At 37.4% G+C, this 27,801-nt stretch overlaps 3 protein-coding genes across 9 annotated transcripts; all 3 read right to left on the reverse strand.

Annotated features, from left to right (window-relative positions):
* Positions 1-2,018: 2,018 nt before the first annotated feature.
* On the reverse strand, positions 2,019-6,077 carry LOC103342379 (uncharacterized). The gene is made up of 5 exons (XM_089043397.1): positions 6,017-6,077; positions 5,687-5,895; positions 5,398-5,584; positions 4,859-5,310; positions 2,019-2,258 (listed from the first exon to the last, which is right to left on the reverse strand). The coding sequence occupies exons 1-5, from the start codon at positions 6,075-6,077 to the stop codon at positions 2,019-2,021; spliced, it is 1,149 nt and encodes a 382-aa protein (XP_088899523.1).
* Positions 6,078-9,913: 3,836 nt separating this feature from the next.
* LOC103342320 (cation/calcium exchanger 1) lies at positions 9,914-11,887 on the reverse strand. The gene is given in 2 exon segments (XM_089043004.1): positions 9,914-11,570; positions 11,572-11,887. Coding segments are annotated over 2 exon segments (1,761 nt in total). The 5' UTR covers positions 11,763-11,887; the 3' UTR covers positions 9,914-10,000.
* A 308-nt stretch (positions 11,888-12,195) lies between these two features.
* Positions 12,196-18,407, reverse strand: LOC103342319 (protein EMSY-LIKE 1-like). Of its 7 annotated transcripts, XM_089043009.1 has the most exons (10): positions 18,217-18,407; positions 16,548-16,603; positions 16,280-16,446; positions 16,007-16,116; positions 15,696-15,882; positions 15,484-15,573; positions 14,174-14,410; positions 12,921-13,028; positions 12,753-12,810; positions 12,196-12,666 (listed from the first exon to the last, which is right to left on the reverse strand). In XM_089043009.1, the coding sequence occupies exons 3-10, from the start codon at positions 16,406-16,408 to the stop codon at positions 12,572-12,574; spliced, it is 1,014 nt and encodes a 337-aa protein (XP_088899135.1). In that variant the 5' UTR covers positions 16,409-16,446; positions 16,548-16,603; positions 18,217-18,407; the 3' UTR covers positions 12,196-12,571. The 7 variants fall into 7 exon arrangements, 6 of the variants coding, with proteins under 6 accessions (XP_088899135.1, XP_088899133.1, XP_088899131.1 ...); XM_089043007.1 differs by lacking the exon at positions 16,548-16,603 and having other exon boundaries at positions 18,217-18,406; XM_089043005.1 differs by lacking the exons at positions 16,548-16,603; positions 18,217-18,407 and adding an exon at positions 17,187-18,197.
* Positions 18,408-27,801: the final 9,394 nt, after the last annotated feature.

A 27,801-nucleotide genomic window follows, 5' to 3' on the forward strand; every position in this document is an offset into this window, starting at 1 on the left:
ATAACCATGTATGCAATCACAATGTATCACGCATCATGATTGGTTTGCCTCTAATGGAATATGGAGCTCACTGTTTTGCATGACATGAGATTTTTATTCTGCCATATCATCCATTGGCGTGATACTATTACTGTATACAGTACTCTTCTGGGCCACAAGCCAACCAATATGCACAGGAGCCCTCTATCATACAATTGTATTTTGGTTCATTTCTTGCCATCATAATTTACATGAAGACAAAGGCTTAATAGATTAAAAGAAACAAGAATGGGAAAAAGATAAAGTCCAAAACAAGACTGAGGTTTGGAGAGAGTAAAGAAGGGGACAGACACCCCATAATAAATTGGACAAATTATTATTGGCTAAAAGACAACCTGGACATGATGTGTAGTGTACAAATCAAGGGTCCATGTTTGAATGTCATTTACTTCCTGTCTTTTAAGGCTACGCCAAACTTTGACAGAGAAATATGAGTAATTGATAGAGATGTCTCACGGACCAGGTCGGCTCGAGTGCGGCCCGTTAAAATAAAGCCTGACATGGCACGTTAAAGTAAGGTTCAATCCGATGCGGTTTGTATTTTTAGGCAAGTTGGGACGAGGTAATTAAGTCTAATGGGTCCAGTTTTGACGACCTATTTAAAGCTTATTTAATAAATTATATTTATTTCAGAGAAAAATAATCATAATATTATTACATTTATATCTTAAATTCAAATTTATTTCTTTTCTCTAATAATATGTATTAATATTTAATATTTTCTTTATATATAAAATAATGATTTTGTTTTTCAAGTTTCAATTTTTAAATATACAAATAATAATCTAGTTATTTTCTATTTAAATGTACTTTAAATAAAGTTATTGACCTCTTTTTTCAACAAATAATAAACCTTGTTTGTATAAACATCATTGTAAAAAAGATTTAAATGAAGTTGTAAAAAAGATTTAAATGAAGTTGTAAAAAAAATTATAAAAACAAAATGCAATACATAAGTCAAATTGGGCGTGGCCCTATCTCGGCCCATTTAGTGGCCCGACACGAGCACAGCCAAGCCCATATGAGCTAGGACTATGAACTCAAGTCGGGATTGATGATTTTCATAAATAGGCAGGCCCAAGTACGGCCCGTTTTACACCTCTAGTAATTGAGATAAAAAGTAACAAGATTGTGAGAATGTGAAGGTAAAAGCACATTGGAAAGTTGAGAAACCTAGAAGGGCTTATAAGGAGTTGAGCTACTATTGCCAATTAGTTTTGTGGTGGAACCTCAACTTCCTTCATGGTAGGTTAGCTTACATATGAGAATATGAAGGTAAAAAGTCTCACATTGGAAAGTTGAGAAACCTAACAAGGGCTTATAAGAAGTTGAATTACTCCCCTCATTGTCAATTGGTTTGGAAGTGAAACCTCAACTTCCTTCAGATATGACAAGTAGAGAGACTCACTTTCTTCTATATTTATCATAATTTTATTAAATGTAAAGGGCTAGTAGTCAATTCGTTTGGTGGAGGATGATACATTTCATGATCCTAGTTGAAGTCAATTCAAACTTGTCACTTTACCAAGCGATGCTGAATGGTTCTCCTCCACAACAAGAGCTTCATTTTGTCCAATTTTATCGCATTATAGGTCCTACAAATGGCAACATGCCAAAACAATTTTAATCTATATATTGGGAATATGAGATGAGTGGAACGTATAATTTTTGTAGACCTTGACAAGCTTTAACACTGAAATATATAGCAATATGACATTTAGGGGGGTGTATTCAATTTAGATTTTAAAAGATTTTAAATAAGTTTAAAAGTTTAGGTGTATTCAATCATGATTTTATAAAAGTCTATTCAATTTTGGGTGTATTCAATTTAGACTTTTTAAATTCCATTCAAATTTAGATGTAATCAATCACGACTTTAAAAAATTTATAAAAGTTTGGGTGTATTAAAAAACTCATTGATTTTAAAGGAAATACAAAAAGTGGTGGATTTCATTTGATAATAGACTATTTTTAGGCCATCACAAATCTTTGTTTCCCTCAAAGATTTTCATGGATATATTACTTTTATTCTCAAGATATGATTTCACCACTTCTACTCCCACCATTTTATCATGACTATCACCATAGTTGTTGTCGCCGCCACCACCACCACCACCACAGTTATCGTCGTCTCTACCACCATTACTGCCATCGCCGCCACCCCCCTTAGCACGACCACTACCGCCGCCACCTCCACCACCACCCATCTGCTGCCCCCACTAGAGACAAGGAGCTCGTTCAAGCATCAATAGCTGAAGACAACTACTACTACATAACTTTTAATTTTCTCATCTTGATTAAAAGTTGGCATACACCCAAACCCTTTTGCCATGATTTTTTTAAAAATTGGAAGCTTGCTAAAATCCTTAGGCCACATACAGTGTCTAAAATTGATTTAAATTAGATCATTTGTCGAAGAAAGTGAAATTCGACGTTGAAGACTTGATAAAATAAAACATATAAGTGAGTGATTTCACTACTAATAACATTGAAGCATTTTGTGATAAAACATTATATCTTGTGGACTATGTTGATGGTTTAGTTTAGGACAATATCGGTGTTGGAAGTAATGGAATGTTAATTCATTTCTAAAATCTAAACATGGTATTAAAGCGATTGATCCTCCACCTTGGACTACTTTCCCCTCAACCCAACATTTAAACCATAACCTTATATAAGTTTTTCTTACCTCATAACCACACACCAACCAAGATGGCAAGTGGCGACGATAAGGTTTTTTGGATCCACCGATGCTTACCTACTCGTACCCTTTGTTACCTTGCAAATGGCGGGTGATATGTAGTTTATCTACAATTGTGAACTACATCTCTAGACCCTACTTAGGTAATCTTTGCTTTGCTTTGAGTATTTCTACTTCAATTTCTGCTTTGAATTTGGTGTGACTGATATGACTTTTGACACTGGTAATTTCTACCTCGTATGACTTTCCTTTGAGTATTTCTACCTAAGAGGATTGTTGTTGCAATTTGCAAATGCTAATGGTACTCATCGTCCCGTGACTTAGTAGGTGTTGTCTGACCTCATTATTGTTAAAATTTTAGAGGGACGAATTCTTGGTCCACTACTAGTAATATTGATATTGTCCCCAACTTAACCACATGATTAGCAAGTGTAGAGTTTTATACAAAAGGTCTTGATGATATTAATTGTGGAACCATTCATTTAATCAAGTTTCTGATGTGGGATTTATATTCTGCAACAATTATCTCTCAAATTTAACTTACGTGTACCATATCTTGCTAATAATTTACTTTATGTTAGCTAGATTTCTGACAAGTTAAATTACTTTGTAACTGCCAACGAGTCCATAGCTCAGCAGTAATAACATTTGTTTGCAGATCAGTTGTCTTAGGTTCGAACCCCAATAGAATCTTCCTCTCCCCCTTCCAAACTTAAAAAATAAAATAAAATAAAAATAAAAATAAAGGATTTATGCTTTGTAACTTTCTACTATACCTACTCCCTTTTACAAGAGATCCTCAATAAGGATACCATCGATTATGGACTTGGCTGAAAATGATATGCAGAGTACTAGTGAAATTTTTCATGATACTACAGGTCCTCAAATTCCACAACAAAATGGTGTTGCAAAACAAAAGAACCAACGTATACTAGAAACAACTACTTTTTGCACGCTACTTTGTAAGCTCTTGGTTTTCGCCCCACTTGCCCCAAATCAGGTAGTCTTGGTGTAGGCTTAGTTATTTATGTTCATAATTGGTTAAGATGGAGTAATATATGTGATAAAAATATTAGATGAGCATAAAATTAAATACTAAGATACATTGGAATCTCTATGGAAAAAGAGAATACTTAATTTATTTAACAATATGAAATGAATTCTTATTCAAATATTAAAAAAAGGAGTTTGTACAATAATAAGCTAGTCCTGATAGTCGGGTGCACCCAAAAGAGGGTGGGCAACCAGTGGCAGATGCAGGAATTTTCCTTGCAGGGGTCAACGTCTAAAAGGTTAAAAAAATTCTATACAAAATTGACCAAAAAAATGAAACGAAAATATTATAATTCGTAATTAATAGAAAAAACCACATTACAATTGTCCACGACGAGTTTTCATATTCTGAAAACGTTGCATTATAATTTCATTATGAATACAAACAAACATATCTTTCTTAATATAAAGAAGTAAGTTATCACTCAACTATTGATCTCCCATTCGGTTGCGAAGTGGACCTTTTACAATATTCATTGCAGAAAATGCTCTCTCCACAGAAACTGTTGCAACCGGTAAAGTTAAGTCTAATGTGAGAAGCAAAGAAACGTAAGTAAATGTTATATGCAACCCTTTCTCCACTATTTTTCTTGCCAGACTACCAATCCCTTTCAATTGAGAAAAATCATTCCTCGTACGCATATGATTAATATAAATCCTAAGTTGATCTTCAAGTGTCAAGAGGTCTCGGGGAGTAAAATCTTGATGATAAAATTCAGCAAAACAAAGTAGCTTTTGTTTGTCAAAAGCTATGAATGAATCATCCGGACTCAAATATGCCAAACAAAGAAGAAACTCAGTATTTACCTCACTGAATCGATGATTTAATTCTGTAAGTTGTCACTCAATGATTTGAATAAAGATGTCCACACAATAATGATGGAGGTGTGTTATTCTAGGAGTTCTCCAATGCGATCTCCATTTAGCTACATATGCATCATCTATGTTTGGAACCTCGATATCATGTTTTCCACAAAAGGAAGATATTTGATCAAGCAAAGCTTCAAATGCATTCTCTCTCATGTGTTGTAGTTGGTCCTTGTAATCTTTAACTAAAGTCATTACATTCCCAATGTCTTGGTCATTCTTCTGTAATACTTGTGACAAATCATTGGTGGCTCCCAATATAGATCTCATGAAAAATAGGTGAAATACAAACTCAAAAGATTGTATTTCTCTCAATGACCTATTTGCTTCACCTATATTATTAGTGGAGCCATCCTCAATAATCAATTTAAGCACTTTCACCACATATTTGAACATGGAAATGAGACTAAGTAATGTACCGTAATGTGAGTTCCAATGTGTATCACCGGGTTGCTTGAGACAAGTTTCTTGATTTAAGCCTCGCCCTTTTGGAAGATTATCTTTTTCAAGAGCTTTTGTAATATCCTTTTGTAGTTGATCCCTAAGTATGTTACGACGCTTACACAATGCTCCAACAATATTAACAAAGCTATTGCATGATGTGAAGAAAGTGGCAATATCAGCATTTCCTTTTGTCACGGCCACAAGAGCTAATTGAAGTTGATATGCAAAACAATGAATATAATAGGCACAAGGATTTTCTCTCAAAATCTATGTTTTAAGACCATTGAACTCACCCTTCATATTACTGGCTCCATTATATCCTTGTCCTCTTAGCATAGAAATGCTTAATTCCTCTCTTGAAAACAATTTGTCAATAGCCTCCTTTAATGAGTTTGATGTAGTGTCGCTAACATGTTGAATGCCCACAAACCTTTCAATTATATCCCCCCTTTTGTCAACATAACGAAACACCACTGCCATCTGTTCTTTTATTGACACATCAGGTGATTCATCAACTCATAAAGAAACGAATGCACCATCCATATACTTAATAATTTTCTTAATAGTTTCAGTGACACAAACATTAACAAGATCTTTTTGAATTGTTGGAGCTATGAGCTTGAGATTCCCTAGAGCATTTTCTAACACAACGACCTTCACTTTCTCATCATGATCATCAAGAAATTGTAAGAGCTCCAAATAATTCCCCTTGTTGTTTGAAGTGCCACTCTCATCATGGCCACGAAAAGCAAGACCTTGCTTCAACAAAAATCTCACACAATCAAGAGCAGCTGTCAAGCAAACACGATAATCAATACGAGCTTGTTATGAGTGTTTGCCCAAAATTATTTTGGATGTGTTGCTTCTGATTCATAAGATCTAAACAATATTGTCTAGATTGATTATGAACACTTCCAACACCTCCAATATGATTCATAATTCTTTCTTTCTTCTTCCAATTTCTGAAACCCATCTATGTGATAGCATCAATACACCCTTGACCAATTTTGAAATTGGATTTGAAGAGATAACAATTAAAGCAAAATGCAGTATCTTTACTTATATTATACTCCAACCAGTCAAACTCACCAAACCACTTGACATTAAAGCGTGGATCATACCCTGAAAGATTGATTTGTGGAAATGTGTGATTCTTAGGTTGACAGGGACCTTTTGTAGATATGCTCTTCGGACTTTGTTGACGCTCAAAAATGGTTCGGCACTTTTGAGCCCAACTTAGTGATGAGGTGTGATGGATGATGGGTGAAGGTGAGGACCTTCACCAAGTGTGTGAGGATTCGAGCAAGCGATAAACATACAGAAGACAAGAGATACGTGGTTCACCCTTAATGAATGGGCTACGTCCACGGAGAAGTATATTCTCATTATTATAATATTGTGTATTTACATTTGTACATGGGGTTGGGCCCAAACTTAAATGTAAGAAAGGGGAAGGTCATGACTAAAGATCAAGCCCAGCCCAAGGGATCCTTTTCTAAGAGGTGAGTGGTCTCCTTTTATAGGTGAGGGGGAGCCTTCACTTCTTGTAATATTCCAATGTGGGACTCTTTGCTTTGCCTAGAGTTACTTCTAGTTGCTTGGTCAAACATGGTATAAACAGACTTCGTCTTGAATGTTAGGATTATAATCCAACATTTGAGGTCGAAGTCCAGGGTCTGCATGAAGATTATTCATAAAATCTTGCAACTTATTTTCTTTCGAACTACCCACATCTCTTGAGTTCGAACTACCCACATTATTTGAACTAGAAGTAGTTTATGAGAACTTTCTCTTAAAGTATGGTTCCATAACTTTCTATTAAAAAAATTACGAACTAATTAATAATCCAAATTGCCGACATTTATTCTAATTAACCAAAATATATAAGAATCTTCATTAATTAACAAACACAAAAATAATTCAATTTATTCAATCAACAACAACAACTAATAAATTAAACCAATTTATATAAGAATCTCCATTAATTAACAAACACACAAAAAAAACAATATAATCAAAAATTTCTAACAAATGCAATCAACAACAACAACTAATCAAAAAGAACAAAAATGTACAAGAATCTTTATTAATCAATTAAAGCATAATAAAGAGATTAGAAATTAGGATAACATACTTTCAATATGAGGGAAAATATAAAACCCATCATATTAGACATACAAACTAACATATTTTAATTAATTAAAAACTCTAATTCATTCAAACTAATCAACATATTAATCAATCTCATCAAATCAAATCATAAAAAGATTGGGAATATGATAACATACTTTCAATTTTGAGACCAAATTTCAAACCACATTGAATTTGGGGTTTGCTAGCGTCAAAGGGAGATTCACATGGGAAGGCCGTCAGATTGGATTGGGTGAAGGTTGGGTCTAGGGACTGGATTGGGGTTGGGGATTTAGGGTTTGAATGAGAGCATTGAGTTAAAAACCCATTCCCCAAATCTGTTTTATCAGACAGAGCATGCATAAGTTTTAATTTTTTTAAACAACTGAGCCAAAACGACATCATTTTGGCTAGGTTTTTTATTTTATTTTATATAAATATATATATATTTTTAAAAAAAAACTTGTAAGTTGAACAACATCGTTTTGACGTAGGGGAAGAAAAAGGCACTGGTCTTGACCGATGCCGCGCGACAAGCTACTCGCTGCTTGTGTGTGCTATGGCTGCTTCCTCTTTGGGGCAAGTTCTTCATCTCCTATGGTTGATTCTGGGTTTGCAGGGGTCAATTGACCCCTCTTGCCCCTATGTGAATCCGCGACTGTGGGCAACCGGCAAGTAAAAACCCTAATCTTGCTAAAAAACTAGCTCAAACTTGCTTGAAAATATAGTGTAACGACAATAAGAATGGACCAAGAACTTTTATTTTACTCAATTGACACAGTATTTTTTTTCTTATTTGTCAATGACCCTTAAAATTACTTATGTGTTTTCTTTTGAGTTTATAGGCGAAATGTCATACGCGTCCAACAATAATTATTGTTATAATGAATAATTTTGGTGGATAAATTTATTTACTGCCACAATAATGCTAAATTAATTAGAGAATAAGTTTCTAGAAGCTGTTTAGGAATGACAATTCTCACTCCCAATTAGAGCACTGTGTTGGCCCCGGCCGGCCCGTTTAGAGTCGGCCCATTTAATAAATGAGTCGTGTCGGGCCCGCTCATTTAGAAAAATCATCAATCCCAGCTGAGCCCACGAGCTCTGCCCGTGCTCGTTCCTGGCCACTAAACAGGCCGATATGGGCACACACTAAATTTAACTTACGTATTGCATTATTTTCGTCATTTTTTTACAACATCATTTAAATCTTTTTACAATTATGTATGTACTAATAAAATTTATTATTGATTAAAAAAAGAGGTCAATAACTTTATTTAAAGTACATTTATATAGAAAATGGCTAGATTATTATTTGGGTTTTAAAATTTGAAACTTGAAAAACAAAATCATTATTTTATATATAAAGAAACATTAAATTTAATATATATTATTAGAGAGAAAAAAAATAGACTTGAATTTAAGATATAAATATTATAATAGTATGTATTATTTTTTTTTTCCGAAACAAGTATAATTTAATAAATGGGCTTTAAATGGGCCAACCTGTTGGATTTCAGACCGGCACGGCCCGCGATAGGTTAACACCCGACCCGACCTTTTAGACCTAATTACCTCATTCCGGCACAGCCCAAAAATACGGACCGTACCATACCAAACTTTACATAAACGGACCATGCTCGTGTTGTACTCGTACTGACCTGATTCATTTGGCACCTCTTCTCCCAATATGTAAGGTTACACTTCTCTATGAATAATAATTTGGATACAAAATTACTAATTTAGAGTCTATTAATCCACATGTTTCATGCGAGTGCTCGACAAGCGATCTGTACAAGTAGAATTATTTGTGGCACAGACCTCACCAAAGAGGATCAGGATTAAAATACAACACACATCCTAGTCGACCTTTGGACCTGTGCGACATTTGGAACGCTACTTGTCTCTCCAACAGGTTGGCGAACTCACCGTGTCCATGGGCTCTCTATGGACCACATAAGTACTTTTAGACCACGTGAAAGAAATGGACGTCCAGTCCAAGTCCATGCATTAAAAGCTTTTGGACCAAGTGGGTGTCCTGAAAAGACATGTTATTACTAGCTTTTGGACCATGTGTGTGTGCTAAAAATCCTTTTAACATGTCTTGGGAAAGAGTCTATCATGCTTAACCATGATATTAGGAGAGTGGTGATTTGAATACAGGATATCGGATGCAGAGATAATTATTCTTAATTATTTGAGATAATTATTCTTAATTATTTGAACTACAAGTTCCTTATGATCTCACATAATATTTTATTATGTTAGGAATTGTACATCTAATTTTTAGGCATATTTAAGCTAACTGTTGGGTAGGTCTATTCGTCTTAATTCTATATATGTACTTTCCCTCTGTGTCTCATAGTTGACTAAAAACCATTTGGTCTGAACCAAATTTCTAACACCTTTTATATTGGGGAGTAGATGATGGTATTGAATAGGTCTTATATACATATATATGCTTAATTGACAGTGTGATCGGTATATTCTTACACACGGGTGGGTAGCGATCGTGCCAGGTTATATGAACTAACTATTGGTCTAATGATATTTCATTCTTTAATGCTTAAAGAGGTTTCAAGTTCGAATTCATCTCCCGTTCATAAAAAGAAAAAGAAGAAAATTATAACAAAATGAAGTAGTAACTCGACATCAAAATAACTGGACAAAAGGGTACTATTTACCTAAAATGTATGTATATTAATAATGGAAGTTACTATAAACTTGCGACAATGACCCATTTTGAATGAGACATGAAATTAAAATTCAAAAGACCAAGAGCATGGCCATCCTGAGAAACAGAAAACAAAAGTAAATTGCGACAAGGCCAATCCCCATATAACGATCCAGCTTCATATCCTTCTTGGGCAAAATCACAAGGGCCCACAGCAAGCCACCCATCAAAAACGCTATCGTTTCATAGAGAGAATGGTCAATGGGAATGACATAGGAGGATGGATACTCAGACCAAGATGAGAAAACCAGTGAGATGCCCACTCCCACCAATGTGTTAAACATGGGACCCGCATAACAGCCCGAAATAGCAATCTGGGCCCCATCTGGCCCACCATTCACTGCCATAGCAACATTAGCTATCAAATCATTAAGGGAGTTACCCCAAGCTAGGACAGTAAGTCCTAGAATTGAAGGGCTAATCCCCAATATATTCCCATATGATTCTAACAAGCAGACCAATTCTTCAGCAATAATATAAGTCCAAGCTACACTCATAAAAAACCCACCAACAAGCCAAGGGAACAAGCACTTCTTTGGTGGGCCCCAATTATTTGTGGTCACATATGCAAGATTGCCCAAAACCAACCCAATCAGCCCTGCTGTCATGTATGTTACTAATTTACCTCTTGAGCTCTGATTCTCCCTCTGTGTGTTGCAAAGGGCAGCCAGCAAAACTGGTGCCAAAGTTACAGAAATAACTGCATATGGCTTGGACCATCTTTCTTCACTCACAACAGGTATGGTCAATCTTCTAGGCAAGTAGAGAGGTAACTCCAAGATATAAATCAATGTTCCCAAATAAGAAAACCCAGAATTTTGTTCTTGATGAACATCAAGACTGGCTTTCGAATTCGTGTCGAAAATAGGTTTATCCTCATCAACATAGCCTAGTAATGGTGTACTAGTACTATCTCCTAAGTCATCAAAGCTTTGTAGCACTGGTAAATTCTTTGAAGCAGCAAGAGATGTTGAAAACCTGTCCCCTAACAATTCTCTGTTTTTCCTTTTGTATAATTGAGTGGCTGAAACTGTGCCAACATAAACAAAGTAAATAGCAAGAAAAGAAATGGCACCCCACAAGTTGATCCTTCCAATAACAATGATTGCAAGAAGAGATGAGAGAGAGAATAAGAAGAAGATCACATCTCTAACAAAGCTGGCCTCATCAACTGAAATCTGTTGAGGGCTAATTAGTATGCTGATAACTCCTACCACAATGCTGGACACAAAGAAGGAACCCCCTAGCACACTGTTGAGGCCAACATCACCATCACCGGATCTCGTGAAAGAAACGATGCTCGAAAAGACATCGGAGGCCCCGTTTCCGAGGGAGAGGAGGGTGACTCCGGCTATGGTAGGAGAGAGCTTCAAGATTTTGGACAAGCTCTCTAAGGAGGAACAGAAATAATTAGCAGCTGTGTTTCCCAACAGATAGAATAAAACAAAAAGCCAAAGTAGAACTGCAGCATGGCCTAGAACTGGAAACTTGCCAAGATTGCAGTAAAATATTTGGAGATAATTGATGTACCCTTTAGGCCTGCAACCTGTTTGTGTTTTGACATACAGGCACTTGGTTTCATAATCTGTGTGTTCATGGAGATTTGCAGCCATCAACTGGTTTGATCTCACTGAGATTTGTATTATTGGATTGGCCCAGTAAGCCTGAGCTGTGATGAGAGAGAGAATGGAGATGTGTTGTGATGAGAGAGAGACACAAGAGGAAGAGAAAGGATATGTTGAGGATTAAAAGAGAGAGTTTCTTGGGTTGAAGTATGGAAGTTGAGCTTGCCATTCAAAACTTCACACACAAGAGCTTGTAGAGGAAGTGTTGCTGAGGATGTAGATATTAATTGAAGTCCATTATTTTTAGAACTTCCGGAGGGGAATCTGTTATCTTTTGGAGAGGTAACGTGCGGTGTTATTATTTTCTTTTTCTTTTTTATTTATTTATAACAAGCCTTTAGCTATACTAGAAAAAATGACACATGATACATCAGTAACGTGGGTTGGTTTAGTAAGAGGCACCTTCATTTGTTAAAATCTCAAACCCATAACGTTATTTGGAATTCTGATACAGTTTTCGTCCTCTGATTTGAAATCCCAATTAAATCTCTTATGTACCCGAAACAAGTTCCAGAAAACGAAATTTCCTAGCAGCAAGAAAAAAAAAGGTGGAGAGAGAGAGAGGGTGCAAAACAAAACATCCACATGCTACAACCAAAAGAATATGAGCATTGCTCAGAATGTGGGCAACTGAACATTTTTTTTGAAATTGGGATAACTTTTCAGTAAAATAAACCAGTTGAATTTTACCAACATTTTTGTGCCAAGAAAAACTATTTGCTCAGAAAATCTGTCTCGAGCGTTTCTGTTCATAAAGCAACAAAAGCTAACATCCATTCTTAGTGATCACCATGGGAGGCTATGGCGTGGGATGGCCTTGGACCATATGGTAGACAGTTATATATACATGACTTCAAATCTCCAAGATTACCAGGTCAAATTAAGTGGCAGCTTCATCATCTTGAATGCCAATGAAAGGAAGTCCTAACCACGTGTGTTTCAATAGAACATAAACCCTCAGTATGTCAACCTAGTGGCCTATCCATAGAAGTCATTGCGTATCAACATTTTGCGTCCCGTTACTGGAAGCTGTTCATGAGGATACTTATGCCGGATTTGCTTGGGAGAATCATCTACAAAATCAAGCACTTGCCAATATTCATATTTCAGAAATCAGAAGTCAGAGAGAGCAGAGAGGATTGAAGAAAGAAGTCCTTACCCACATCTGACACATCAGGCAGTTTGCCAAGTGCTTCAAGGATAGCTCTTTCATGCTCCTAAACCAAAACAAAATTTGGGCTGTTTATAGTGTTACTTTTTTTATAGGGCTTAAAAATCATAGTTGAGTTCTTATTGGCCAGATAATTAAATTTAAACAAAATGGTACCATCTGCACTGCTGCAGGATGGGGTATAGAAATTACTTTAAGGATTAACTTTGCCTTCTCAACATGAAGTGGGACTAGGCTTTCTTGACAATCAAATAGCTTCTCAACCTGCCAAAAGCGAAACATGCAACATAAGCAAACACACGACAAGCAGCACTTTCGGGGTATACAAGGTTTCTATAATAATAGAATTTTCAATCATATGTTTTTATATTAATAGAATTTTCAATCATATCCTTTTTGTATCCTGAACTAACCACCTTTCAAGGTCGCAGGTGAGAACATCTTTATATGTTCATACACAAAAGCATGCTGAAAGGATCAGCAACTACGGACAGAGTCCAGAACTACAAAAGACAGAGTCTCAAGAGTAGGAGATGCCGCATAAGGAAGAGACAAAAAATAAAACTTTTACTGATGTGATTTGTTATGTACAACAGAATTCTTAATGACCTAAGAATTCATATTTCCCAATATGATTGGGACAAACAAAAAATCAATTACCTCGTACAGATAAAGCGGCAAAGAACCCTTCAGAACTAATTGTGTCAATGGAAATTATTCAGATGTCCAACCAAAATTTCTTTTGTTGGCAATTACATACTGATATTTTTTATAATTTATTCAAAGATCATATTTCTTTGGAAAAATATCTGCGAGGAGGTGATCGAGTTCTTTTGGAAAAGTCCATAGGGCATCATACATTGTTGTTCTACTTGTATCTGAGGCTGCTTGCTAATTGAGTCTTGAAGATTCTATGTGTACATTGGTGGACTGATCCTGTTGTTGTTGTACTTGTATTTATGACATCTTAATAGAATTATTCTGTTTCTTTCATTTAACAAAACTATAAACAGCTACAAACCCTATATCAAGGTTCATCCAATCAAAGTTTGCTAAAATGTTGGAAGAATCCCATTATAACATACAATTTTACTTTAGCCTACTCACTAATCTCCATTAATTCCAACTCATGTTTTTAAAAAGGTAAAGATTCTTCAAACATGGCTTAGCCATATTTATAAAACTCCCATTACTTTAGATAATTTGGGATTCCAATGGTTACCAACATCAAGTACTGTAAACAATCAATACTTCATTTCATACATCTGCATCAAAAGTTGTATTTTAAACTTCCCCTCTAAAATCAGCACCCGAATCCAGTTTAAAAATAAATATCCAAGTTAACTCATGAAAACATTGCAAAAAACAAATAACTATGTTATGAAAAAATATGAAAACTTTTGGCTCACCTCATAAAGGACTTTATCTGTAGCACGTATCTTAATCAAATCAGAACTTTCGTTTAAATTGTCAGAGCCAGTTGGGTGAAGGCCCATCTTCAATTGGGATTTTACCAGTCCAGTATTTCTGCTACCATATGGTGCCTGAGGGTTACGACCAATTATATGCATAGACTGTCTACCATTCCCAGATGAGCGCATTGCCAAGTCACCACTCCCTTGAGCCTTGCTAAGTTCTCCTTGGTACTGTACAAGTATTTTAAGAAACTTGAGTTCAAAGCATGTGATTTTAGTATAATCACTTAAAGGAAGTTATAGGAAACAAACATAAATCTGAAACTAAACAAAGATAAACTGAACCTGTCCTTGGTACAGGATAATTGAGGTTGGAGTAGGTCTTAGAATCAGCAAATCCAACATATAATTAAGGTAATATTGTCCCGATTACATACTAGTTTGGTAAAATCCAGTAGAACCAGAGGTTAATGTAGATTGAAGAAGTAAAGAAATAAATCTAAAACCCCTCAAAGATAAAATGTAAGGACAGTATAGAAAGCTCCCCAAAAGGACCGTGAATAATCAAGAGTGATAAGGAAAAGCTGTGAAAAGTTTGTTGTTAGGATGCGCGTTAGGAATGCATTGACCACTCAATGTACTGCATCAAGTTAGATCTATGCCTTAAATCCACATAACCCACAAAAATGTATTTTGATTTTTAATCTTATAATTCCTTGTGCTTCTCTAAGCCAACATCATTATCCAATGACAGCAGCTTTAAGGCATCATTTATTTTGTTGTAAATCCACGGAATAACATTAACAAGTGGACACTGAATCAAACTGTACAGTTTTCTTTAACCATGCAAACACAAAAGACATCAAGAAAACCATTTATACAATTGTTATTGTCAACAAGAAAAGTAATTTAAAGGGAGAGGATCAAGTTGACAATAAGACTCGTCCATCTGACTTGCCAATACAGTTTACAAATTTATAGCAACTTATAAGTTATAATACACCACTAGGGATATGAATACTCAAAGGTAAGCCCATTCACTACCTTCTAAAATGAAATGTCCGCCTTCTCTTGCAACCACAACTCCAACAAGAGAGACTTATATGGACTTAAATGTTTGCTTCTAGCAGAAGAGAGCTCATATTTGTTCCCAAGAGACAGCCTCTGAGTGTGTATGGGAGAGTGACTAGTGAGAGAGAGAGAGAGAGAGAGAGAGAGAGAGAAGAAACAGAGACAGAGACAGATGCAAATTTCAAGACTAACACTAGATCAAGTAGCATCGTCACAGTTAAATAAATACATGCCTTCAAGTTCAAAAAAGGGCTGTTTCCTTGAGTCACAAAGTTTCTTCCAAGTTTCACTCTCATTCCACCAATGTCTTTGATTTGGGCATCCTGTGATATTTATTAAAGAGATTACTAAGACCAAATATCCTTCCATAGGATGTAGAAAGAATGCGATATAAAATAAATGTAATGACAATAAACAATCTTCAACTTGGAAATTTTCTACTTACTGGTGCAGCAGTAGAAGGGATAACTTCTGCACAAGGCTGACTGCATGAGGAATATTTCTGAGACTTTGAAACAGGAGGATGTTGAGTCTCCGCTTCTCTCTGTTGAGCATTGCTCACTAGTTTAGAAGGATATCTAGGAGCAGCCTTACCACACTCTAGAGCACAATGGGCATCATTCCGCCATTCCCTGCATAAAATACACCAAAAAAGTGAAAAGAAAAAAACTGAATAAGATTTTCCACAGCCAAGTTATCATAACAATCACAAAAGATGTATTATTGTATGACTCAACGGGAAAAAATTATGAGGACCTTATCACTTTTATTGCCTCATCTGACTTAATCTTCGTGAGCAGAACTCCATGTTCATCATCTGAAATATTAAGTTCCTTCCGCAGCTCAGTCATAAGTGCCTCTCGTCCCTATATAATAAAAGACTTTTTGAACATTGAGATAACACAAAAATGGAAAGAAAACAATTCACAATAACACAAGGAAATAAAAATAATCTGTAGAGACAAATAGGAAGCAACATGATATGAAATCTGTAAGTGCCAAAAAAGAGGTCAACATTTAAAACTTTACCCAAGTTAGATTGTTCGATTGAGCACTAAAAGCCCTCAACACAGCATGGTATGCCTTTGCTTCCATACGGTGAATCTGAAACTCTATATCCCAATCATCCCTTCCATGAGGCTTTGTTGCTGGAGACATCCTTTCAGATCCAATACCATGATTATGTTTGTAATTTCCTGATTTGAAAAATAAAATAAGACATTCAAAGAACAACATTGTTTTATTACAGGAAGGTTTGAACCTAGGATCTCTACCCTCACCCCCATCCACCCCTTACCGCTTCAGCTAAGGTTCGTGGGCCAACTAACAACTTCAACTCCACTTTTGCAATTGCTTCATTTATTTTCAATTGAGCAAAGAAATGGAAATTATATGAGAAAACCTAGTAATAGATCAGGCTTAGTTGGGCAAATGTTCTAGTTTAGTTTTCGTAGATACCAATGAAGCATATCAAGTAGAAGATATAAACTGGAAGCATTTAAAGGACAGAAAGGTTTCTAAAAGGAGCATCAATTGCATACATTAACTACAAAATATTAATTTACTTCAATCCAAAATTGCAAAGAGCAACCTGATTACAAAGACACAATGAATATCATAAACATTATGGAGAAAATAAGATCAACCGTGTTCTAGATTTGCATTCAATCCCAAAAGTGCTGGTTAAAATGGAAGAAGCACAGATTCACCATGATCAACCTAAACCTTCAGTAATTAGAGATATCAAACTTCCTTTAGACATAAAGCACCTTTTCTGTAGGGAAATCATATTATAGTCTAACCAAGAAAGGACAACATATGCATCAAATGGTCGTAAACCAGATTCTTATGCCAAAAGTCTTTTACTATATTAAAGGTAAGAATGGCAACCCCTGCAGGAAACAGTCACTGCACAGAAAAAACCTATAGAACTAACCAGCTGAAGATGCTCGTTGGAAGTGGTAAAGAAATCTTTTTTGGAACATAGTACAGAAAATAAAAAATCACATGCTCCTTATATATACCAAAAAGCCAAAACTGATCCATATTTGACAGAAATTGAACTCCTCAATTAAACCGAATTTGGTTAGAAATCCCATATAGGCCTAGTAGAAGAAACACATTATCCCATTTGTTTTAAATATGAGCCCCTGAGCCACCATACAATTAAAAATGTATTCTTGCAGATGAAAGGTGGGACTGGGGTAAATTTCATCCAGCTCCAGAAGAGCTTCTTTCCATTTCAAGAAGTGCAACTATGTTTTAGCACAATATCAATTATGCTAATTTTTACATGTCCTATGACCCAATAAAAAATATCATAAACTATGGAATTTCCCTACATGCCCTTGCCTATTTTTACATTCACTTGACCTTCATTTCTGTTGACCTAAAGATAATACTAGAAAGTCAGTCACATCCTTCTCTTTTTTCCTCTATTTTACTTGGTGAATTATTAGTATTAAACCCACCAACTCATCCTACATCTCCATAGATATGAGGAGAGAAGATAGCATGTGACCCAAAGGCCACTAGCAAACTCTAAACTCTAAATTGCTCCCACTTCCCAATAGAATTTAATTTAACCTTTTTACAAGGAAGATCCTCTACTGATAAAATTTTATTTACCCATATCCAAGGAAATTCAATGAAAATTAGTCTGAAATGTGGGTCATACCTGTTACCAAGATTCTAGGCAACCGACAAGTGTGTCTCCCATATACACATATACACACATTAAATCAGTTTTTTTTTTTTATCACTTAACCTTTGTCAATGGCTAAAAGAAAAGGCTTTGAAATGCCCAAAAACTCTCTAACTGAATGATTAGTATATTACTGCTCCATTTCTAGAAAAGTTCACATATTTTAAAGCCACCATTCTCTGAACTCTGTTTGGTAACTGGGAAAACAAAAGAAAAGAAGGCGAGCACAATGTGTAGAGTGTAGTAAAGAAGAGAAACATACCCATGTCGCTTGGTGGTGGTGTGAAGAGGCTATAAGAGAAAACCCTATGGGCCGAGAACGAGAAGGGTTTCTTTCTTGACCAGACACGATCGCAATGAGAGGTGGGGTTTGCTGCCTACGGTTTACTCTGTTATGACCGTGGTCTGTGGCAAGTCCTCGTCTCACTGTTTTTTTTTTAAACCTGAGGCCCTCATTTTTCTCATTTATCTTTTTTTGGCTCTATATCCCTTGCTTTTTCTTCGCACGTGAAAGAGATTCCATCTGCAGTTTGGTAGTGCCTTGTTTTGGTTTCAGTTTTTATTTTTGAAGCCTTTGGAATGATCCTGGATTATCACTTTTATTTTTAATTTTTTTAAAGAAACAAAATTTTACTGCCAATAAACATCAGAACCAACAAAACAAACAAGTGTTGTCAGGATAGCCACATGAAAACCAGAAATATTCCTTCTACATTACATGATTACAACATTCCAATCTAAATAAATAAAAGGCTAGAAATGTAGTAATATCCCTGAACTAAGATTCAGCTTTGCTTTGGTTGACAAAAAAAAAAAAAAAAAAAAAACTTTGCTTTTCGTCCTTCAAAAATCTCTACAATCATCCTTTAATAACTACTCTTCTCCTTTGTTAATTCTGTTTGTTTTTCGGTCAAAATTAATCACATGTGATGCATGTGAGTTTTTTTTTTTAGGGCAAATAAAATTTTTACTGAGCCACCACCTCCTTGTACCCACACCTCCTCTCAACCTAGCCACGAGCCACCCCCTCCCCCCAATCAAAACTCTCTATGTCTAATCACACACAGACGCATAGCTTTTCTAGTTTGATTTCATCTATTTGTACCATAAAGCAAAAGAACACATCACTATATGCAAAAATAAAAAAATAAAAAATCTTTTTCTCTCTGTGTGTGAAATTCAGTGCTTTTTCAAAAGTCAAGCAAGAATGACATAAAACGAAGGCTCTACAGAGCAGGACCATCAATAACCCACAAAGCCTTTTCCTTTTCCCCACACGCTCAAACTGAAAATGGCTCAAATTCTCAAAGACAGAGTATTTGGTAGTTCAAATAGACATCCAACGCCTTAATCCAATCCAAACCACCATACACTTTTACCCAATTGAAGGTCTTTATCTGAGGGAGGGGGTAAAGTTAGGGGTAGTGGCAGTGGTGTAGTTGCTGGGTGGAGGCCAGGGTTGGATGGTTGAGTTACCATAAGAGTAGCATTTGTAGGCAAAATATAAAGATAATTGCTATATTTACATAATTTCGAAAATAAAACTTCACTATAAATTCGAAATAAATATAAGAAAATAACAACAAGGAAATTAAGAATAGTTTACAAATGACCGAGTCTAGAACTTGGTTCTATCTCCTTAAGACGAAATTGCTTCCTCACAGTTACTTTTAGGATTTTCTTGACAAACTTCTCCTAGGATACATCGATCGACTTCTTGTTGAAGTAGCACTCCAATCCCCAAGAAAAGCAAACTCAGACTTGTGTATGAACTCTCTCTTACTAACTCACTATATTTCTGAAAATACAATACTATGAATACTCTAAAAACTACTATTGTGGATGACAATTAGATTAATGAAATGTTATAGGACCTTCTCTATTTATAGGCAACAAGGCCTCTATTCAGAAAAGATATGACTGAAAAATATCAACAAATGTATTTTTTCCTGTTACAACTATAAGTTACCTTCTTTCGAAGAGGAACCTCTCAATTATGAAATGTCCAAGAAGTGCTATGTTTCAATTACTATGAAATAATGCAACTTTTCATATAAAATATTATTATTTTATTCACAAACAACAAAATAAATAATATTTTATTTTTTCTCTATTGAGAACATGACTATTTCCAATTGATACGTACCAATTCGTAAAAGTAATGTACTTAAAGTCATGGATCCCATAATTTTAATTTCCATTCAATTATTAAAAAATTAAATATAAATATTATAAATTTCCAACAATTCCCCACATGAGTGGAAATTATGCAAACACTTGAGAGAATTCAATTGAAAGGCACCACATCAAGATAGGTAGCTTTTGGCCTTGAACCTTCCATAGTGAAGTAAAATCGGATTTACTAGCTAATCAGTGAGCATGATGTATGTTTGTGCATAAATCGTCGCGAGAGAATATTCGCTTCTAGATCATTTCCTCTTTGATCTTCCTTCTCTCTCTTCCTCGATTCCTGTAAAAAGACCGGAGTAAATAGACCACACCCGGGGGGTTTTGGCCAAAGACCCTCCGATGCCTAAGTTAGTTCGAGTGTTTGTAGGAAAACAATAGCTAACAAAAGGGTACGGAGATGTATGTATGGTGTGAACCGGGTGGGCGAAGCCGTGTGTGATGGTCGAAGTTGTGTGGAGAAAATATGGAGAGTGAAGAGTGGAGAGGGCTTCAAGTATTTTTCTCAAGTTTGAGAAGTAGGTTTAGATGTACTGTGAATGATAAATGAAGCCTATTTATAGGAGCCTTAGATGCTAGGGTTTGGTAGAGAATAAAACGCTTATTAGGAAGGAATTTATTCTTTACCCAAATTCGTAGAGACTGAGTCCATTAAAGATTTGATTGGGATCCAAATCTCCTAATTTGATGATTATTATATCTCTTTATTAGGATAATATCTTAATTAAATTAAATAAAAATAATGTCCTATAATTAAGATATTATCCCTATTAATTAATTGGCCAAATAAATTGGTTCAATTAATTAATTTAGTGGATAATCTTCTTTTTCACGTGGCGTGCTGGGATTGGAGACTAAAATATTTGCTCCCACAAATGCCCCCCAGCTTCTGCATGGCTCTTGTGCGACATGTAGGAGATGAAATTATTTTTCGAACTCTCCAAGATGGAGACATCCATGCCGTGCCAATCAATGGCAAATGATTAAAGAAGTTCTATCCAACTATGTGGGATTCACAGGTAGTACAAACAGACCCTGGAATTGAAGGAGAAAAGGATGGAATTGCTATTTGATTTTTCATTCAAATTTGTACAAGAATTTTACTTTTAGAATGTGTGTTTCATTTCTACATTCTTTTATTTTATCTAGTTAGAAGAAAATGAAAATACAAAGATTCCACAAAATAATTAGGATTTTTATTTAAATATAGTCATTTGCTATGACTAAGTTTTATTACATTTTGGGAATTTCAAAGTCCTAATTTTTTAAGGGTCTCTTGCAATCCGGTCTTTTTGGTGGAGATCTCCTTCTGAAGGAGCACTCCCTGGTGAATATAAGCTTATGCAATCTCCAATGCTGGCTTAGAAGCTAAAACCATGTTCCGCACAAAGAAAGTGGCCTTAGTCTTGGTGCCCAGTCCATTAAGCTTGTTATGCCTCTCTCTCACCCAACCAATGCTTTTGAAGTTCTTCAATTTGTTTCTCCAGCTTATTAGCTGCAGTCTTGGTCTCCTTGTAATATGCAACCATCATGTCCAGTTCTACCTTTTGTTTTGGTAATCAACCAAGTTGGCTTCATGAGTAGCTGTGCAAAACTCGGAGGCATTGAAGAAGGGCGTGAGATCTTCATAGCGTTTCTGAAGATTGAGCACGTCTCTTATCAAGCCTAGGCTGATCTCATGTATAGGCCTGGGAGCCATGTTCTCTATGTGCAGCAGGTCTAGATCCTTCATCAATTAATCAACAGCCTCTTTGTTCTCATCCAAATCTAGCTCATTTGACTGCCAGATCTTCACTCTATCCACTGCCTCATCCACTGCCTTGGACTTAGCCTTGCCAGGAATGGATCCCAATTTCTCGAGCTTGTCCAGCTGAGCATCCAAGTCCATAGCTTCAAACTCTACCAATTCTGGATCAGCAAAGAAGGCCGTGGTGGATGAACCAGGGACAGAATGGATAGGCATCTGCAAGAAAGAAGAATTTTAGCTAGTTCCATGCTAGATTGGAATAAAAGGAAGACTAGGGCACTGTGATACTTACAGCCACAATAGGAGGCTTGAGATGACTAGTCACGACAGCTAGAACCCCAGCATCTCTATTTTCTTCCACCTGAAAAGATAGAAGCCTTAGAAGCAAGACAGAACAGATCTATAGAAACCAGATAGAATAAAGCAAGAACAGAAGTTACCTTAGGCACAGGAACAACAACAGAGTGTTATGCCTCTACTTCATGCTCTAGAACAACAGTAGAATGTTCTGAGCTTGTAGGCTCTGCCCTTTGAGCTTCATACTGCTTCTTGGCCAGTTCAATACTCTTTGCTATCACTTTAGCAGGAATCTCCTCCTACAAATGAATAGAAGTCAAGATTAGAAGAAAACCATATGCAAAATGAATCTTGTTAAGGAATTGGTAACAAAATCTCACTTCTTCCTCTACCTTTTTGCTTTTCTTTTTGTCCCCGTGGAGATATCTTTTTCTTTTTCTTGCTCCGCGGCTTCAAAAGCTTCTCTCAACTCTTCATCAGTCCTAGAGGTTTCAGTAGGAATTGCTTCAGAATCTTCTGCCCCTTCAGATTCCACCATAGGCCTCTTCCTAAGTCTTTTTGACCTAGTAAAAGGAGAAATAGGACTTTTAGCTGCAAAGAACAAAAGATAAAATATTAGAACTGCACATAACAGAATCAAGGAAAGTCCCATTTTTAAATCTACCTAAGGTTTCAGTGGACAACACTATCTGAGTGGAGCACCTATTTTCTCTTGTTCCTTCTAGTAGCGGAGTGGCCTCAACAATTGTCTGTTCTGCGAGTTTCATACTCATCCTCTTCATCCCTAAAAGAAAGCTCCAGGTTTCCAGCGGCTATGATAGAAGTAACTGCACAGAAAAGAAAGATTTAGAAAGCAATCCAGCAGAAAAAGATAGAAAGACAGAATTGAAACTTACCAATCACTTCTCCAGCCTGAACATCTTGTCCCCCAAGGTTCCTTGTCATAGAGGGATCTGATACAAACAGACAAAACAGAGTTTTAAACATTAGCACTAGGGCAGAATGAGGTAATCACTGACAGAATGGAGCAAAAAGAGGCAGAATTGAGAATCTACCTTCAATCACTTGGGCATTAATATCCTTAATCATCTGCACCATGAATTGTTTGGCTTATGCCCCTGCGTAAATGGTCCAAGAGTCCCAACCATCAAAAGCACCTTGGTGGCAGAACTAGAAGTAGGCAGACCATGGAATCTGGCCTTCCACCAAGCATCAAAATCAGTAGAATTGCAAGAATTAGGCTCCTAGGATGGATAGAGAGCATCCACGCTGTTGTTTATCTTATTCACTGCACACCTACAGTCCTTGTGCACATCCAGATCATCTGAGTCTCTCCAAAAGGTGGCATGGTTGCAACTCTTGTATGACTTGAGTGGAATGAGCTTAAGGCAACCAAGTTGCCTAGCACAGTTGGAGTGATACACTTCGCCCCCAAGTGATAGTTGGGAGGCTTCCCACCTCCAAAAAGCAGGTCCATTGGTAGTGTCACACTTAGGAATTTCTTCCTGAAATTGGTTCCTGTTTCTTCTTGGCTCCTTCTCAAACAGCCTGTATCTAGGCTGGAACCATGGATACGTTCTTCTAATCACCACTTGCCATTGAGCAGCAGATCTCTTGGTACAGGCGAAAAACATTAGATACTCTTCGATGGAATCCTTGGGCACTTCACGACATCGGGGAGAGCGAACCTGGTTTTAGGCGAGAACTATATCCGAAAACCTTAGTTCTGGGAAATAGACTTGCAGCCAAATCTGGATCATCCAAAATGCACTAGGAGCAGAAAAATTCAAGGGATTCTACAGGGTGGCAGTGTTCAGATTCTCAAGCGAGCCAGAACTGTAGGTCCAAGCCCTAGCGTGGTTGTGCAGTGCTTTTACCAAGTGCTTGTATCCTAGCAGAACTACTGTGGAACGGTTGGGGAAAACGAATTTGTTCAGCTAGTACAAAAGAAACAACATGTGATGTTGATCCTTGTCCTTCTCTGTGCTGAATTTCTTCAAAAAATTGGAGAATGAGCAATTCTGGTTGATTGTGGTTAGAGAGATTGTGGGTCCGTCGCAAATCTCGCGTGGTGCTCCGGCAGAGGGGATGTGCGTCAACATGTGACGTCCTCCTTTTGGATGTGGTGCGGTTGTGCGCGGGCGTGCCAGCACGGTCTACCGTGTGTTGAGGTGATGATGAGGTTCGGGTAGAAGATGGTTTTAAATGTTGCTCTTGTTTTGCGTTCGACTCCTAATCAAACGATTGTGACCGAGTGAGGAACAAATCTCAGCCGTCAGGTTCACGGCTTGAGTTACAAGGCCGTTTAGTGGTAGTGTTGGTGGTGGGTTTTAGGCGGTGCTTCGGCGCGTTGCTCGGAGAGCGACGGTCGTATGATATATGGAGTGAATGAGGCGATAACAGGGATGGGGCTCTGGCGCCTTGAAAATCAAGGGTCGTATGATATATTGATGAATGGATTTTCCTTACAATCTACCACTACTCCTAGGAAAGCATGTAAAGGTATTGAAAGTGCATTACAGGAAAAATAAGTTGCTCCGTGGGAGGCTTTTGTTTGGTGTTGGACCCTTGAACGTGGTCTTGAGCTTAGTATTTATAGGAGGAGTCCTAGAGGGCGAATCGAGGCTGAAAAAAAGAGCTGTCTGATGGCTTGAAAATATCTGTATAGTGGAGTCTGATCGGAGCAAGTGGGTAGTCAAATCGGCATTTGGGATCGTGAAGCATGGTGGTGTGACCCCCATAAATCTCGGCAAATCTCGGTCCACCGCCCTGATCGTGGGCTCTGCACTCTTGGCCGTGGAAACGCATTTAATGCTCGATCCGTTGGGTTCAAACGTTGTCCAATTTGAGATCCGCAAATTCCTACGCGCTCGTGACGATACGAGGATCATTCTAAATCTGAATGTGGTCTCCACCAAGCCCACGCGCCGCCACACGCGCCGACCACGCGTGGGTGGCTTGATAAATTCCTAGCGGCCGGAAAAACTGTAAATCGTCGGCCCAAACTCCAAACTTAGGTAAAACACCCATTTTGGAATCACTTTTGTTCTTGGACCAACCCCAAAAAGTGGCCGAAAGTGGCCGGAAATACACTCTCAAAACCGGCTAAAACCTAGATCGAAAATCGAACGATCTACGCTTGAAATTTCTGAAATCCTACCCAACCAGCAGCTAAGTTACAAAAAATAGCTGGAAAACCATACTTCACTCTTCCGATTTGGTGGTCGAATGACGGAGATCGAAAGGTTGGAAGTTTTGTCCAACCGGCGAGATCTCGGACGTTTTCCGGCGAAAACCAGTTGTTCCACGGCGGGGACCGGTCGAAAAGGAAGAGGAAGCGGAGGTGGTTCGATCGGGTCCGGTCTCGTCGGCCGGAGTGGAGGGTGGTGGTGGTTATGGAGGTTTGAAGGGTGGCGGCTGGAGCAAAAATTCGAAGGGGAGAAGGGTTCTGCGCGGGAGAGAGAAATAGGGTTTAAAAAAAAAATCATGATTTCCAAAATTAACCTTTTGCCCCTTGAAGTATTTTGATCGTGTTTTCTTCGTTACAACTCTGATTCGAGTCTACTCCGTGTCTACGGACTTATTTCGTCGCGCTCTACGCAACGGTGCAAGTGGAATGGTCAAGGGTAAAATTGTCTTTTCTCCTTAATAAACTAATAGTTAAATATTAATTAAGGTTTGGGTTGTTACAATCTACCCCCTTATATAAATTTCATCCTCGAAATTTACATATCTGTCACTCGAAGAGGTAAGGGTACTGCTCTCTCATTTGGTCCTCGGTTTCCCATGTAGCCTCTTCCACATTATGACTTCTCCACAAAACCTTCACAAGTGGGATCTCTCTCGAACGAAACACTTGCGTCTTCCAATCCAGAATCAGAGCTGGTTGCTCCACATAAGTTAAATCTTCTTCCAATTCTATTGGTTGTTCCTCCAAAACATGTGAGGGATCAGAAATATACTTACTAAGCATGGAAACATGAAATACATCGTGCAACCGGGAAAGATCTGAAGGCAAAACAAGCCTGTAAGCTACTAGGCCCACACGCTCCACGATCTCATATGGCCCAATATAGCGAGGACTTAGTTTTCCCTGCCTCCCAAATCTCATTACGCCCTTCCAAGGCGATAGCTTCAGAAATACCCAATCACCAACCTCAAACTGAAGGTCTTTCTTTCTATTATCCGCATAACTCTTTTGTCGGTCCTGGGCTGCCTTGAGTCGTTCTCTAATTATTTTCACTTGTTCCTTTGTCCGTTCAACATCATCAGACACTTCCAATCTATGCTCACCCACTTCATCCCAATAAAATGGAGTTCTACACTATTTCCCATACAAGGCATCAAATGGAGACATCTTGATACTCGCTTGGTAACTGTTATTATATGCAAACTCCATAAGTGGTAATTTCTCATCCCAGTCACCTCGAAACTGCAGTGCACAAGCTCTCAACATATCTTCCAAAGTCTGTATTGTCCTCTCAGATTGACCATCCATCTGGGGGTGAAATGCAGATACTAAACAACAATTGGGTTCCAAAGCTTCATTTAGCTTCGCCCAAAAACGGGAGGTAAACCGTGGATCTCTATATGAAATAATAGATACTGGCACCCCATGAAGTCTCACTATCTCGTCTATGAAAATCTTGGCCAACTTATTCAGTGTATAGTTTGCTCTTACTGGTAGAAAATGAGCTGATTTGGTGAGTCGATCCACGATTACCCAAACTCCATCATGCTTATTCTGTGTTCGGGGGAGCTTGAACACAAAATCCATGGTAATACTTTCCCACTTCCATTCAGGAATCGGAAGTGGTTGTAACAACCCTGATGGTTTCTGCCGTTCAGCTTTCACTTGCTGGCAAATTAAGCACTTACTGACATATTCTGCTATCTCTTTCTTCATAAAAGGCCACCAATAATGCTCTCTCAAAGTATGGTACATTTTAGTACTTCTAGGATGCATTGCAAAAGGTGAACCATGAGCCTCCTCAAGAATTTCCCTTTTTAAAACTTCATCATTAAGGACATATAACCCGGTACCCACCATTAAAGCTCCATCACTTCTTACTGAATAATCAGTTCTGTCGCCATTCTCCACCTCTGATCTCAACGTGCAAATCAAAGGGTCCTGTAACTGAGCGACGACTATTCGCTCAACTAGCATTGGTCTTACATAGAGAGTAGCTAATAGTGCTCCCTGATCATCCACGCCTAGCTCAACTCTGAGCTTCCTCATTTCCACTATTAATGGCAAATACCTCCCTCGAAAATAAGCGATAGATCCCGAAGATTTTCTGTTGAGTGCATCAGCTACAACATTAGCTCTTCTTGGGTGATGCTCAATGGTACAATCATAGTCTTTAATCAACTCTAGCCATCTCATTTGCCTCAAATTCAATTCTTTCTTGGTGAAAAAATACTTTAAACTCTTGTGATCCGTAAAAATCTGGGACGTTTCCCTGTAAAGATAATGTCGCCAAATCTTTAAGGCAAAAACCACTACAGCTAATTCCAGATCATGAACCTGATAATTCAACTCATGCTTCTTCAGTTGCCTAGAAGCATAAGCGATTACTCTACCATGCTGCATTAGCACACAACCAAGTCCTTGTT

The sequence above is a fragment of the Prunus mume genome, linkage group LG8 (genome assembly GCF_029339155.1).
Source record: "Prunus mume cultivar Tortuosa linkage group LG8, ASM2933915v1, whole genome shotgun sequence".
Classification (NCBI taxonomy): domain Eukaryota; kingdom Viridiplantae; phylum Streptophyta; class Magnoliopsida; order Rosales; family Rosaceae; genus Prunus; species Prunus mume.